Source organism: Herpailurus yagouaroundi, unplaced genomic scaffold, assembly GCF_014898765.1.
Source record: "Herpailurus yagouaroundi ecotype Mexico unplaced genomic scaffold, PumYag 141, whole genome shotgun sequence".
Lineage (NCBI taxonomy): Eukaryota > Metazoa > Chordata > Mammalia > Carnivora > Felidae > Herpailurus > Herpailurus yagouaroundi.
This window is the reverse complement of record NW_024412396.1, coordinates 71,344,503-71,360,269: the sequence shown is the minus strand read 5'-3', so window position 1 is coordinate 71,360,269 and position 15,767 is coordinate 71,344,503. Positions and strand designations below refer to the sequence as shown.

Genomic DNA, 15,767 nt, shown 5'->3' with positions numbered 1-15,767 from the left:
TTTTTAAGTTTCTTTATTTATTTTGAGAGAGGGAGAGAGAGCGCACATGAGCATGCACGAGCAAGGGAGGGGCAGAAAGAGAGGGAGGGAGAGAATCCCAAGCAGATTCCATGCTGTCAGCTCAGAGCCCAATGCAGGGATTGAAGTTGTGACCCATGAGATCGTGACCTGAGCCGAGATCGAGAGTCAGACGCTTCACCGACTGAGCCACCCGGGCGCCCCCATAAGTCACTTCCGTAGTGGAGGGCTGGGAAACAAAGAGGAGACAGTCGCCCTTGGCACTCGGCAAGCCGCCTTCCAGCAGCCAAAGACCGTTTGGGTTCGCGCTGTGGAGGCCCAGCAGGGACGGCCCTGAGGCAGGCACTGCTTCCCCGGGGAATGCCCCCCTCCCCAGCCGTCAGCAGGCAGCCTTGCCTCTCGGTGGGACCAGGACACTTTCTCCAGGCCTGAAGGTCTATGACCTTGATCCCCACCCTCCTGGCTCCAACCACGATGTTCGGGGAGATGCTCCGTCCTCAGTCCTGCGAGCCCGAAAGCAGAACTGTCATCAGAGGTGTCCCTGCGCATTGGGGGGACTCTTCAGCTGCCGATAAGGAGCAATATTTGGGTGGTGACGACACTTAAAAGATCGCCCGCTGATGATCTGAAATTCGGAGCTAATTGCACGCCTGTGTTCCATCTAGCAGCCCCGGTGTTGGGTACGAGACCCACATGAGTACGTGCCCGTGTGTGTGTTGTCGTCTCAAGACCTGACGTCTGGGAGTCCGGTGATAAGCATCTTCCTGGGTAAGGTCAAGCAATGCCTCTCGGGGGCTGTGCCTTCGGTGCTGTCTCAAGACAAAAGAACTCGAGCTCCCAGCGCGTTAGAACCAAGAGCCGGCTGCTGGCCGGGTCCGTTACCACTGCCTCCGGAGGAGCTGCCCCCAGGACGCCACGCGTGATGATCCCGCACGGGCTGGCCCCAGGGCCTTGGGCTTGACGTCTCTTGTCTTCTGCTGCTCAGAACCTCTGGGAATTACCATCCTTCCTTGCTGCCACTTGCTTGTAAAACCCACGTGAGATCTCGTCCCTCCTCTGCTCCAAACCCTCCATGGCTCCCGTCTCCCTCAGGGCCAAAACCAGCGTCCCCCCTCAGCCCGCGCAAGGGTCCCGCGCTATCTTTCTGCCCCCTCCCCTCGGAGCTCATCTCCCACCCAAACTGACCCCGCTCGTGTTCTTTGGAAACACCAGGGACTCCCACTGCCGGGTGGTGGCACCTGCTGTCTCCTTCCGCCAGGAACGACCTTCCCCCAGATGCGTCCAGGACTCACTCTTAGGGTTCACCTCTCTTCCCTGAGTCATAGTCCTCCCTCCATCCTTTTCACCCTCATCACCACAGTTTGGTTGTGTATTCTGTTTCTGGGGCATCAGCCCCGCGAGGAAAGGGACGACGCCTTCTTTGCAGCTGCTCTGTGTTTGCTGAAGGACTGATGGCTCACTACTGCTGCTGCCTCTGCTCCTGTGCTGTCTGAGCAGCAGGACTCACTTGGTAATAGGAAGACCCCCCTGCAAGGCTGTCTCTAGCACACCTGAGCCTCGGCTCTTCCCCAGGCCCTGGATGGCCGTGCTCTCCTGGGCCCCGGTGCCTTCCATGCGCCCTCTGGTCCGGAAGACCCTTCTCTCCCTTGTCACCTCCCATTCGTCCCTCAAGACCTGGCTTGGGATCACCTCCTCCGGGAAGCCATCCCTGTAAATCTCGAGCCCTCGCACACGGTTCACCGGCCTCTCCTTGTCCATCTGCTAATTTGTCTTTCTGTCCAGCTGTGACAGGCCATCCTCTGTGCCCCCAGGACCCAGCAGTGGCCTGGCCAACAGCAGGTGCTCAGGACGTGATTAGCGGTTAAGTAAGCAATTACTTAGTTTCTTTTCTTTTCTTTTTTCATTCCCCTTCACAGACCCTAGAACTTCACCTGAAACACCTCTAGAGACACCTGCTCTAGACCGGTTCGTTTCACAGACGGGGCAACTGAGGAAGGCGGGAGGCGGGGGAACTAATTCCTGTCCGGCATCTTCTCTGGGCCGGGCACCAGCGTCTGGGCAGGGTGACGTCTCCTCTGGCCATCCCCAGCTTCTGTGAGACCCTCGGTGGCTGTCCCTTTCTGGACAGAGGCCACAGCCCCGAGCTGAGCCTGTGGCTTGCTAGGACTCTCAGCTTAGCCTGAGTCTTTTCGGAGACAACTGACTTGGTACCTGCATTTCATAGAAAGATTAAAAGGGTTTCTGAATCCAAAAACTTCCCTTTCTGTTGCAAAGGAAAAGCCTGGAGAGCCCAGAGAGGAGAAATCTGTGGGGGGGAGGGGGGGCGAGGGGGGGGGGATCTGAGACCCTCAGACTGTCTCTCTGGGTCCCCAGCCAGAGCCCTGGGAGGCCGCAAGCTTCTGGGGAATCCTGTGTCCGGGCTGAAGATACCAGGCTCTAATCACAGGATCCTTTGAAAGTTACCATTACCATATATGGGGAGGGGGTCTTCGCAGATGTAATTAAATTAAGGATCCTGAGATGGGGGGGGGGGGACTATCCTGGATTATCCAGATGGTCCTAAATGCCAAAGTGAGAATACTTATAAGAGGGAAGCAGACAGAGATCTGAGGCACAGAAGGGGGACCATGTGGCCCCAGAGGCAGGGATGGGAAGGATGCGGCCACAAGTCAAGGAGAATGACCCCAAGTTGGAAGAGGCCAGGGACGGACTCTCCCCCAGTGAGAACGCGGCCCTGCTGACATCTGGGCTTTCACTGCAGTGAGCCTAGTGTCAGACTTTGGGCCTCCCGACCTGTGAGAAAATTAATTTCTGTTTTTTTTTTAACGTTTATTTATTTTGAAAGAGAGAGAGTGAGCAGGAGAGGGGCAGAGAGAGAGAGAGAGAGAGAAAGAGAGGGAATCCCAAGCAGGCTCCTTGCTGTCAGCACGGAGCCCCGTGCGGGGCTTGAACTCACCAACCGTGAGATCATGACCTGAGCCAAAATCAAGAGTCGGACGCTTAACTGACTGAGTCACCCAGGCGCCCCGCGACAATTAATTGCCTTTGTTTTACGCCCCAGGAAATGAACACACGCCACAGCCGGACGGGGCAAGAGAAGGAGGGCTTGGGGGGATAGCCGGAAGCTGCCGGGCTCACTGGGGCTGGGTACACGGCCGTCCTGTCTCAGACCGTGTGGTGCAGTCTACACTCCAGAGATGCCTCGGGGTCCCAGCACGTGGTGGTCCCAGGTGACTCGGCGCAGAGAAACAGCAACAACGGTATCCAGTCCAGCAGTCGTTCAACAAACATTCCCTGATGGGCGGCAGACGAGAAAGGTGTGGTCTCGCCCCCCACCCTGCCCTTGACCACATGCACTATTTCATTCATGCTTGGCGGCCATCCTACATGGTATCATCGGCCTCATTTTACACACGAGCAAACAAAGGCCCAGAGAGACTCTTTGGCTTGCAAAGGTCACACAGCGCCGGGTAGCAGAGCTCAACGGCCCGTGTCCCTCTCTCTGATTCCCCAGCCACAATCCCGTGCCTGCCTCTTGCCTGCTGCCCCGAGTGGCCCTGGGCACAGTGACAGAGCGAGCGAAGAGCCTGGCATTCCTGCCCGCTGCAGCACCCGTACCCTGCACCAGAGTCTGGGGTCCCCTGGGGGAAAGACCCACCTTTCCCAGATGATAGGCTCAACTGAACATCCAGGGCCGTCAGGGCAGGCCCCGTGCGTTTCTCCCGCTGGGCTCCAGAGAGACTATGCAAGGTTCCCTGCGGGGCAGCCCGATGAGCCTTATCTGGAGGTGGATTTGTTTTCCACTCGTGATGACCCGATCGTGTTCCCTCACCTCCTGCCCGGCTCCTGGCTCGGCTCCTGGCTCAGGTTCCAGCTACACAATCAGCCTGACCATCGGCACCTCGGCCAGGCCCCAGGCTCCCGCCCAAGCTCACGGGAGGATGCTCCTGGCCTATTTCCAGAGCTCTCCATTGACAGACGGAAGCTTGTGAGTCCAGGAAGGGCAACGTGACCAGCCTCGAGCGTAATCAAAAGGAGGAGGCCAGATAACTTACGATAAGAACAACGTGCAGGTGTCTCTCACCAGAAACCCGAATGACGGGCCAGGCTTATCTTCCCGGAGCGTGCGGGCTGGACCCCTGCCTCATCTGCCTCTCCCCGGGGTTTGTGCGGACGCGGCCGGGTCACGTGGCCTGCCCAGCCCGGCAGCTGGGGAAGGAATCACCCAGGGCCTGGCCAGTGTCTCTGATGAGGTCTGTCCTTTTCTAAATGGGCTTGGAATTTGCAGAAACCTCCACGTTTCCAGCTTCCTCCGAGTCCCCTCCCTCACGCCAGCCCTCAGAGGAAACACGTGCTGGGCAGCCCCTCCGCGCCAAGACCCTCAAACTATCTCACTGAACCCTCACCGCTGCCTGTGAGGCAGGCTCTGTTGCTGTCCCCATTTTACAGATGAAGATCTTGAGCCTTAAGGTCTCCGAGGCGAGAGGCGATGCCAATGAGGACACAGAGAGACACTCAACGCCATTAGTGACAAGGGAAAGGCAAGTCAAAACCACAGTGAGATCCCTTCACACCCACTAGGATGGCTGGAGGCAAGGGGACAGCAGCAGGTGTGGCAAGGATGTGGAGAACAGGAATGCTCCTGCTCTGCTGCAGGGGCGTGCACTGGTGCAGCCACTGTGGGAAGCCGTTGGGGGGCTCCTCGGTTCAACATGGAGCCACCCTAGGCTCCAGCAACGTCACCTCGAGGTGGCCGCCCAAGAGCCACGAAAACATCGGTTCACACAGGGAGTCAGGCACTAGTGTCTGTAGCTGTGTTGGTCACGATCGCCGAAAAGTAGAAACAACCTAAATGTCCATCATTTGGGCTGATGGCTGGTTAAATAACACGTGGTCTCCCCGTACAAGGGGAGAGTATTTGTCCACGAGAGGAATGAAGCACTAAGACCACAATGTGGAGGGACCTAAAAACGTCACGAGGGGGCGCCCGGGTGGCTCAGTCCGTTGAGCGTCTGACTTCGGCTCAGGTCACGATCTCGCGGTTCATGGGTTCAAGCCCCGCACCGGGTTCTGTGCTGACGGCTCAGAGCCTGGAGCCTGCTTTGGATTCTGTCTCCCTATCTCTCTGCCTCTCCCCCACTCATTCTCTCTCTCTCTCTCAAAAATAAACATCAAAAAAAAAAAAAAAGTTATGTGAAGCGAAAGGAGCCAGTCACCAAAGGCCACGTATTGTGTGGTTCCATTTATAGGAAATGTCCAGAATGGGGAAATCCACAGAGACAGAAAGAATAGTGGCCGCCAGGGGCTGAGAAGGGCAGTTAATGGGCAGGGATTTCTTTTCAAGGCGATTAAAAAGTTCTAAAACTCACTGTGAGGATAGTTGCACAACTCGGTGAATAGACCAAAATGCCCTGACTTGTACCCTTGAGGTGGGTGCACTGCGTGGTATGTGAATTACATCTCAATAAAGCCATCGCCCCCCAACCAAAAGGAACGGTGCCCAGTGGGCCCCCAGGGCCCTGCGTGGAGCCCGCAGCCTGTGTATCACCTGCCGGTCCCTTTTTGCCTCCCTGTGGGGCTCCGGGGGACCTGCGCACAACTCCTCCGGTCAGCTGCCCCCCAGGGGCCTCCCCGGGCCGAGGCCCCAGCCCTTCCCTCACGCGGCGGGACCCACGCACACAGGACGCGCCGGATAAGCACCGCCGAAGTCAGGTGGTCCACCGAGACCACGGGCTCCTCCAGAGAGGAGCACTAAGGATGTCTTCTGTCTTCTGCAAGTGCGCCAGGGCTTTGACATGTTTTTCCGCCCGAAACAAATGAGGCGGGAACTCTAGAGGGTGTGTTTATACTAGGTAGAGAGTTCTCCAGACAGTTTGGCTTAGAGGTTGGAACGTGGAGTCCAGGGCTGCAGGGGCATCTGATCCCCAGCACGGACTCCACCGACCCCAACCCACATTCCGGCTTTATTCTAGCCATTCGACTGACACCCTCGCCCCTTATAGAAGGGCTTAGAGACAATCTCCAGCCTTTGCAAACGATATTTTAAAACCAGCTCTCGTCTCATTACACAAAACGACGTACGGCGTTCGAGGCCACGGCCCTCCGGTAGGCTGTAAATTCGTACTTAAAGTCGTTATTTGTTATTACAAGTCCAGTGGGAAGCCTCTTGCTAAACTGGCTGCACAGCCTTTGTGTGGCGGTGTCGTGGGATCAAGGAAACAGTGTCTGTGTCAGAGAGATGCAGCACAGACTCATAGTTTACTTTCCAATACGTTTCTATGATCGTTTCTTTTTAAAAAGAATTTTTTTAAGTTTATTTTATTTATTTTGAGAGAGAGAGAGAGAGAGAGAGAGAGAGCGTGAGCACTGGAGGGGCAGAGACAGAGAGAGGGAGAGAGAGAATCCCAAGCAGGCTCCGTGCCATCCCCACGGCGTGGGGCTCGAACTCACAAACTTTGAGATCATGACCTGAGCCCAAATCAAGAGTCGGTCGCTTAACTGACTGAGCCACCCAGGCGCCCCTCTGTAATCATTTCTTTCAAATCTCAGACCCCGTCTCTTTATCCGTTGAGTTTGTTGATTAGACGGCCTCAGAAGCTATCCAGCCCTAACCCCCTCTTTGGCACCTTAGCAAATAATAAATCACTACAGCTTTTTGGCAATTAGCAGCTCATGTTCCTCTCGGTTACCCCTTTCCTTGCTGGTGGTGTGGCCAGATTTTTCAGAAATGTGTGTTTATGCTTTTAAGTGCAAATTTAACTCTGTGGGAAAGAACAGGTTTTGAAAAATCTTGCCCCTTGCTTTGTGATCTGCATGTTGGAACGATTCATAATCTGCATTTCAGATGCTTCCAGACCACAGCTCAGACGATACGCTCCGAACATTTCATAATAAAAATAGATGACTTTTTTTTTTTTTTTTAAGTCAACTGGGAACAAAAGTCAATGGGGGGCAGATACAGTGGTTCACGAGTGGAGGGCCGTACTCCGCCCTCTTGCCATTAGGTGTGGTCACGTGACTTGCTTGAGCCAGTAAATTCCAACAGTGGCAGCAGGGGCCACTTTTGCATGGGAGCATTTAATCGTCCGTGTGGCATCTCTGTCTCTCTCTTTGCCTGCCTCATAACGGGGGAAACGTGGGTCCCTATGGAGGCATTCGGCTGAGCCACCGCCTAGGTCACCCACCCTGAGAGTTACCCAGATCCGCAAAGGACTTTGCATGAGCCGGAAGTACACCTTTGTTGCCTTAAGCCACTGAGATTTGTTCTTTTCCAGAGCATACTGGACCCATCCTGAGTGACACAGTCGGTAAAAAACCAAGGATTTGTTTTGATGAATATAAAGATTTGAAATCAGCAGCTGTGGATGACGATGTGTATCTTTCACCCGTCTCAGCCACCAATTTTCGTATTTTATTCTGACTGCATAGATTCGAGAAAATACAGTTAAGTCGTGGCAAACACCAGCAGATTCATTTTATTTTAAATGCATAATGAAGTTTTTAAAAAAAATCCCTCTTGCTCTCTCAAGAATGCTCAATTAGAATGAACCCTGGGTGGCTCAGTCGGTTAAGCGTCTGACTTCGGCTCAGGCCGTGATCTCACAGTTCGTGGGTTCGAGCCCCGTGTCGGGCTCTGTGCTGACAGCTCGGAGCCTGGAGCCTGCTTCGGATTCTGTGTCTCCCTCTCTCCTTCCCCCTCCCCCACTTGCACTCTGTGTCTCCCTCTCTCAAAAACAAACAAACATTTAAAAAAAAAACAAAAAAAACCTGTTTAGAATGAACCCAATCCCTTAAAAGAACAGACATGGTAACTTGCATTTCCAAGTTGAATTCCCAACAGCTTGTAACCTGTGTATTCTTGTCCTAAGCGTTAAGGCCCCCGAAGGGTACGATGATAGGAGACTAGGATTCAGTGGGCACAGAGGGAAAGATTTGGTCCTGGGGTCCCTGGGTGGGGAAAAACACCTATTCTGGAACAATGCTGAGAGGGTCGGGCCACAGCAAGCCCCCTCAGGCGTAAGGTTCCTCTTAAGAATGGAAGAGAGCCCGCCTACCCCCCTCGGGTTTCCCCTCTGGAATGTGACCCGAGACCTAAGTGTGGCCTCAGGCCACCCCTTGCACAATGGAAACAAGCCAATGGGGAGTGGACAACCCCTGCCTATGGCTCTCAAGCCAATAAGGGTAGAACCTGGGAAGGAACAGGAAGGGAAGGGGCCGCTGACCAGAACCTTATAAAACAAGGACCCTCCCCTACAGTCCTTGGTGTTCACGTCCCAATGTGCCTTCTCTGTAAAGACAGCTTTCCTCCTTCCAGATCTTCTACTCTAATAAAGTTTTGCCTCCTGCTCATTTTGTGTCCCCCTTTTCCTTCGTCGAAGCGGTGAGACAGCGAACCCCGGGGTATTGTGGTAAAAAATCCTGCAACACACTTCAGATCCTAGAGCAGGGACCTGAACCAAGAGGAGCGAAAGTTCACCCGTTTGCTGCTCAGAGGGGCTCGGGCCCGATGAGGGCCGGTGCAGAGCTGGGGCCTGAGCCCTGCCTCCTGTTGGGACACAGGACACGTGGGCAGGGCCACGTCACCTGTAGGATCCTCGGAGGCCAAAAAGGAAAGGAGGCTTGTCACGGGTCACACAGCAATGAACGCCACCCAGGCACATCTATCCCCCGACACCCAACTTGTCCAGGCCGGAACCATTCAACCAGACGGTCGAGGGTGGGCGCTCCAAGGGTGCAGGGCCCCCAAGGAACCGCAGAGTCAGGGGAGGGGCCCCGGAGGAGGCAGAGCTGCACAGAGGCCAGATGAGAAAGAGAGAGAGAGAGAGCAAGCAGGGAAGGGGCAGAGAGAGGGGGGGACAGAGGATCCAAAGCAGGCTCCACGCTGACAGCAGAGAATCCAAAGCCGGGTTCAAACTCATGAACCGCGAGATCATGACCTGGGCCGAAGTCAGACACTTAACTGACTGAGCCCCCCAGGTGCCCCCCGCCAATGTGTTTTTACAGACCAACCCTGGGACTCTGCCAGGTCACCCCCGAACCCCTGCAGACGAGCATCTGTCCTGTGGACCTTCCCGATGGGGGCACCAGCACAGACCATGGCCTCCCTGCAGCCTCCCCGCTCCCACACTCCACAGTTGCCAGGCCCCCCGCCCCGGTCCCCCCGCCCTTCCCCTCCTGAATCAGCCTCACCCTCTCCCTTCAGGACCATCTTGCCAGCCTCCTCCTGGGCCTCTTGACCTCTAGATTCTCTAGTCCCTCCACCCCACACATGGAAGCAATCCGGGTACCCTCCTGGCTAGAGTTCTCACTGACTCCCTATTGCCCAAGAGACGAAACCCAAACCCCATTACTTGCCTAGAAAGGGGGAAGCCCTCATCACAGGAGGGGAGCCACCTAGAGAGCTGACAAGGCCCAGGGACCACGCCTGCCACCTCTCCTGGGGGAAGATACTTCCTCTCCAAGAGTAGGTCCTGAACAATGAAAATGTTTTGCTTTAATCTCCTTGTAGACACAGGCCCAGGTCCTGAGGTCGGTTGGTAAAACCCAGGCCAGGACAAGGAGGGACAGGGAAGTGGGGCTCTCTCTGGGCTCTGGGGGCGCCGGGAGGAACTGAGTGAGATACAGGTAGCCCACTCCAATGTCAGGCCCTGCACCCTCAGAAAAACCTTCTTGTTTCCAGGCAAAGAGAGATACTTGGGGATCCTCTGGGGGACCCCAGAGAGATGCTGTCGGCTGCGCACCCGCCCCCCCCCACCCCCCGCCAACCCGGCTGAATCACTTGGAAGAGCTCCAGGACCCGCAGAGCTCTGAGGAAGGTGATAAAGACAGGGGGCCTGTCTGCTGCTCACCGCACAAACACAGGGAGGCTGGGGCCCAGAGGGGGCACGGCATCGGTGGGAGGTTGCACAGCAGGAGAAAGAGAGTCCCTCTGTTGGCTGAGCACTTAATTGGGTTAGGGGTGTCCATCTCCCCACACACACACCCTCCAAAGCAGTGAGGAGACTCACCACTGAGGCTCAGAGAGGCTAAGTGACTCACTCAAGGCCACAGACCCCGGGAGTGGTAAAGCAGGGATTCGAACCCTGGGCTCCCATGCACTCGCATTCAGTGCTCCTCTGAGAATACAATGGCCTATTCTTTGGTGCTTGGAACTGTAAAACTGCTTTGCTGGAAACTTTCCCAAACATGTGGGGACTGACAGCACAGAGGCTGCATTCTCTTCCTGCAGAGTTCTGCCGAGAGGGGAGGGGACAGACCACGAGGTCAAAGGCAGGAAGAGACAATCAACAGACCCAGGATGTGTGGAGCCAGCACCTTCCGGCCCCTCTGTCCAGCCCCCCAGAGGGACACGGTAGGGCCCCATTTTGCAGACGAGGAAACGGAGTCTCCGCGGGGAAGTGGCCCATCCGTGCCCTGCTTCACTAAGGGGCAGAGCCAGGCCTAGAATCCAGGCAACTGTATGGGAAGTACCTTCCCTGGACGTGCTGTGCAGGCTGGCAGCTCCCGGTGCAGGCGGGTTCCTGCTATAAATACAGTGTTGACTCCTGGTAACCTTAGCCTCCAGGCTCCCCTGTCCAGGCACAGGGCCATGAACCCAGGAGCCGACTGCCTGCCACTGTGCTCCTGATCTGTGAAGTTTTCCTGACACGGTGACAAGGCACCACATTTTTTTTTTTTTTTAAACAGGCTCCAAATTATTGGAGACAATGCAGAACTGGCTAGCCATCTCCAAAGTGGGAAGGGCTGCTGTTCAGATGAGAACGCAGATGGCCTCCAAGACCCCCAGCCCCCACCCTTGGGCGAGCAGGGTGGGATTTCCCAGATGGGGCTCTTGGTCTGGGTGTGAATCCCGACTCTACCGTAATTTACCAACGGGGCAAACTTGGACAAGTCTGTTTGCCTCCCTGAGCTTCAGTTCCCCCAGCTATACAGTGGGGTTCATGCATGCCCCTCCAGGGATCGAACAATGTCTCCAAAGTGGCCAGGACACAACACACAAGACACAGCAGACCCCGTGTTCCTTTCATTTTCCTCTTTGGCTGCAGCTCATTTATTCGTTGAATGGTAGTTACAACAGCTACACCTGTTAACAGTAAGCCCGGTGTTATGTTAAGTGGGTTACAGGCCTCCAGTCACTTACCCCTCGTTGGAACTTAAGGAGCTAATGTCCTATCATTGTTAACAGATGAGGAAACTGAAGCAGAGTGATCCGGAATAATCTGCCCAAGGTCACACAGGTCACACAGGTCGTGGGTGGAGGGCGGAGAACTTTCCCAGGCCCGGGGATTCGTTTGTGCAAATAAGTAGAAATATTTCACAGCTGTCTCCCGGACCCATTCGCTGCCGAGGGGGTTGGCATCCTAGAAAGTCTGGCACTTTAGACGACACGTTCTAGGAGACCCCTCCCCAGTAAACAAACACGCACCCTTGCCCCCCAGGTGCTGTCTTTACTCCTGCCAACCAGATTGCACTGAGAGTCCAACCGGCAGAGACCCGAAAGCATCCCACGGTATTTTACAGGCAGGAGGCCAAGTCCTGAGCTTGCCAGAGGTGACCTTCCCAGCGAGGGTGGGCAGAGCCACGGTCGTACCTGCCGCCCCCCAACCCAGCTGACCGTCTCCTACACAGCGAAGGGGTAGTAAAGGCCGTGTCTCCTCCCAGCCTCCTGGACACACACACACACACACACACACACACACACACACACGCACGCACATGGCTCCCATTCCATCGCCCTGTTGGGCTAAATACCCATCTACATGCGGGTGGTTTTACAAGCTGCTAAAAGCAGGGCCGTGTCCCTGGTGGAGGGAGAGAGCTATTCCGGGTTCGTGTCAGGTGTGGGCAGAGCCAGCCAGAAAGGGCCTGTCTGCTGCACACATCCCCCCGCCCCCCCCCCCCATACTGGCTCCTCGGCGGACAATTCCTGGCAGCCAGCACCACTGACGCCTGGCGGAAGAGGGTGAGGTCAGGCCATTTTTGTCGGTGTCCCCCTCCCCAACACACACACACACACACACACACACACACACACGCAGAGTTCCAATTCCGACTTGGCCAGGTCCAGGCGCCGGGATGGTCCCTCAGACACCATGCGGGGGGGGGGGGGGGGGGGGGAGGGGGCACACTGCCGTCACTCACAATCTACCCCAGGACCCCAGGACAGTCAGACGTGCCCAGGATTCTCCACGGCGGTGCTTGGCAGATAAGGGATCCACGGGCCACTGCCGTGCCGTGTCTTAGGCAACAAGCCGCAGCTGGAGGGGCCAGACCGGGATACACAGGCTCCTGAGCCTCTGGGCTCCTGCCCAGGACCCTCCACCTGCTGCTTCCACGAAGCCACCACCAAGTCCTCACTGCACACCCGGCACCAACAGATAGGCTTTCACCCGCCGGCACAGTGAAACTTCCCAACCACCTGTGGGTGAGGAACTATTACCACTGTCCCTTTTTTCACTTACGGGTTCTGAGCCTCAGAGATGTCCACCCTAGAGCTCGTCTTCAACCGGAAGGAGCCAAGGGTGGCCAGGCAGGGGCACAGGCAGCCAGTCCCCACCCGACCCCTTGCCCCGGGGAGGGCAGGGGCACGTGAGCAGACCCCAGTATCCGAGCACCCCTCTGCCTTTGCGTCCCTGGCTGTTTCCAACCTAGAGGATTTGGGGACCCGCGGGGGAGCCTGCCTTGTGCAGGCAGGCCGGGGGCTCAGAACTTCCTGGAGGTCTCAGACCTTTAGGGAATCAGATGGCAGCTGTAGGCTCCCCCACCCCGGATCAGTGTTCACACACACTCGTTTGCATGCGGTCGTGGGGGCCCATGGCACCCTGAGCCCACTGAGGGGCCCAGTCCAGACCCTGCCGCACTGTGGGGGTGAGCTCCGCACCCCCCGCTGGTGGCGGGAGGGGTTTGCAGCGGCCACAGCCCCCTGCTCTAGCCCCATCGGGAAGGCAGGGGGTGCAGCAGAACTTAGCTTTGTAAGTCCAGTTCCCCTTCCAGGAGCACGGCCCTCCCCCGCCCCCCCAATCAGGCATCAGGCTGGGAGGAAGGGGGTCCAGCCCCACAGCTGCCTGCAGCCTGGGGTGGGGGCGCCCGGTGCCCTCAGCGACCAGGAGCTTTGGCTCTGCAACCGGAGACGCGGTGGGTAAATATAGCACTGCCACTCACCGGCCGAGGGGCCCTCGCCGTCCGACATGGTGCAGGAGACGGGCGGGCAGCCGGCCACCAGCCTGCGGGGACGCTCAGAGCCGTCAGTGGCTGTCACCCACCTGGTGGGGCTTGGGGCTGCCGGGCCTGCTCTGCGTCCAGTCCCCAGGCAGCGTCCCGCCCCAGCCGGCCCGGCTGCCCCCACCGCCCCCCCATGCTGGGCTGGGCAGATAAGAACGCGCTCCAGAGCCAGGAGCCCGCGGGATTGGTGGATAAATCTGGGCACTGCCCTCCCCTGCCCTGGGCCTCTCCCGGGCTGCCTCGGAATGTTTCCTGCGAGGCTGCTGCACCCCTGGGTGCTCGGGCAGTCCCCAAGAGCCCAGCCCCAGCCCTGGAGACCCCAGAACGCCCACAGCCTCCTCTCCCTGGGAATGGTTCCACCCGGCCAGTGAGTGGCTTTTACGGCCAATGGAGGAGACGACGGAGGGATGCCCCCACTGAGTCCGTGGTTGTCGTCTTAGCTCTCTGGAGAGGCCACGACCCACCCAAGGCCACCCGGCCAGTTCGGGGTGTGACCAGAGCTGGACTCTGGAGCCCGACTGTCTGTCTCCAAGGCTACGGGAAGGCGTGGCCCTTGCCTTCGTTGGGCAGACCAAGAGCAGCCATTTTTGGGCACCTTGTGGGGTGCCGGCTGCTCCACGTGTGCTGGGGGTGCTCTGGGGAGGGGTAGAGATGGATCCCTGGGAGCAGCCATGTGACTCAGGGTCGGGCACAGAGTGGGTCCTCAGGAAATACCGGTTGGGAGAACACATCTCAACAAACACTTAGTGTACACTTGCCGTGTGCTTGCCTAAGAGGCAGGGTGGTCCTTCTCTTGGGTCCCCACAAGGGTCTGGGCCAGAGACCAGGGCAGGGAGGCAAGTGGGAGGCTCTGGGCTCAGTTCCCAGAGGCATCATGCCAGGGCTGGACGTCACTGAGCCCCCCCAGGGCTCCAGGTCTACCCAGTTCTGCACGCAGGGCCTAGAAGGAGTAAAGTGGCTTAAAGAGAAGGAGAGAGGGTGGTGATCGACCCCAATCGGAGAGATACGGGAGGGCTTCCTGGAAGATCTGGCATTTGAGTTATGCCTCTGAGGAATAAGCAGGCTTTTTCAGGGGAAGAGAGGGCATTCCGGGAACAGAGACCAGCAGGTGCATAGAGGAGCACCAGGAAAGCTCAGCTGGGACTGGAGGGTGGCAGGTGTCCCCGGCAGGGGCTGGAGGTGATGATGATCCCGAGGACAGGTGGTTGACATTTGTGGAAGGGGTGGCATCCAAGGCTAGGGAAGTCAGGGGAGGCTTCTTGGAAGAGGGGGCAGACACTGGGCTTAAGGGTCCATGAGCCTCCAGAAGATGTGAGGGGCAGGAAACAGCATTCAGAGGCCCAGCAGCTCTTCAAAGGCACTGAGGCCTTGGGGCGCCTGGGTGGCTCAGTCGGTTGAGCGTCTGACTTTGGCTCAGGTCATGACCTCATAGTTCCTGAGTTTGAGCCCTTCGTTGGGCTGCTCACTGCTCTCAGTGCACAGCCCACCTTGGATCCTCTGTCCCCCTCTCTCTGCCCCTCCCCCACTCTGCTTTCTCTCAAAAATAAAACATTCAAGAAGAAGAAGAAGAAACAAACAAACAAACAAAGGCACTGATGCCTTTCCCAGCTCAGACACCCGGGGAGTGAAGACAGGGGAGCCCAGGCCACCATGTTTCCGAAGGAACTGCCTTTTGGAGATGGGTGGGGGACAGCTGTAGTCACACAAACTGTCAGAGGTGATAGCAAAGGAATGCAATCCCTATACGGTGGTTCCAGGCCTCCGGGCCTTTGCCTGTGCTGTTCCCTTGGTCAGGAATTCCCTGTCCTCCCCCCATCTCCTCCCCTGTGAAGCCTTGTCTGGCTGTCCCTGAAGGTGGGCCAGGCTCCCCTGTGTTCTCCACAAACCGACCTCATGGTGGCCAGTGCCTGACCCTGGTTTTGTCCACCTCCTGCTGTCTGATAGTGAGCTCACTGTCACTGGAGGGATGTAAGCAGGGCTAGACAGCCACTGGACAAGGACACAGTGAAGGGAGTTCACTGTGGGGTTAGATTAAATGGTTTGGGGGCCCCTCGAGGGTGACCAGCTTGTGCTGGTTTCCCTACTTCAGCCCTGAAAGTCCTACCTGCACCCTGGGAGCCCTCGATCAGAGGCAAACCAGGACTGGGGGCCATCCTGGGTCCCTCCTGAGGTTTTTACGCGAGAAAAGACAAAAAAAAAAAAAAAAAAAAAAAAAAAAACCAAAAAAAACTAGAGGAACTATCTCTGGAACCTCACAGCCCCACCCCTTCCTCCCCAGGATTTCCCTCCCTCCCCCCTCCTAACTCGATTCCAGGTGAGCTCTCTGGGAATGGAAAGGCAGCGGCCCTGTGCCTTGGGTGGGTGTGGGCAAGAAGCTGATGTAAGTCAGCAAGGAGAGGGGAGGAGAGGAGAGGGCCTCAGGGCCTCCCCACCTGCTAAGTGGGAGGAGTTTCACCTGCCAGGGTTTGAGGACTGATGGAGATAGAAGATAACGAAGCAGCGACAGGGCCATCAAATCTCCGCAGGTG

General features: G+C 57.0%; 1 protein-coding gene across 2 annotated transcripts in view; it reads right to left on the bottom strand.

Annotated features, from left to right (window-relative positions):
• EML1 (EMAP like 1) overlaps positions 1 to 13,357 on the bottom strand; it is a 191,760-nt gene extending 178,403 nt beyond the window's left edge. Inside the window, exon 1 of one of the 2 annotated variants that reach the window (XM_040478209.1) lies at positions 13,180 to 13,357. In XM_040478209.1, coding sequence (XP_040334143.1) covers positions 13,180 to 13,207 — 28 coding nt within the window. In that variant the 5' untranslated portion in view covers positions 13,208 to 13,357. The remainder of the gene's footprint in view (positions 1 to 13,179) is intronic. The other variant, XM_040478210.1, reaches the window with a different exon arrangement.
• Positions 13,358 to 15,767: the final 2,410 nt, after the last annotated feature.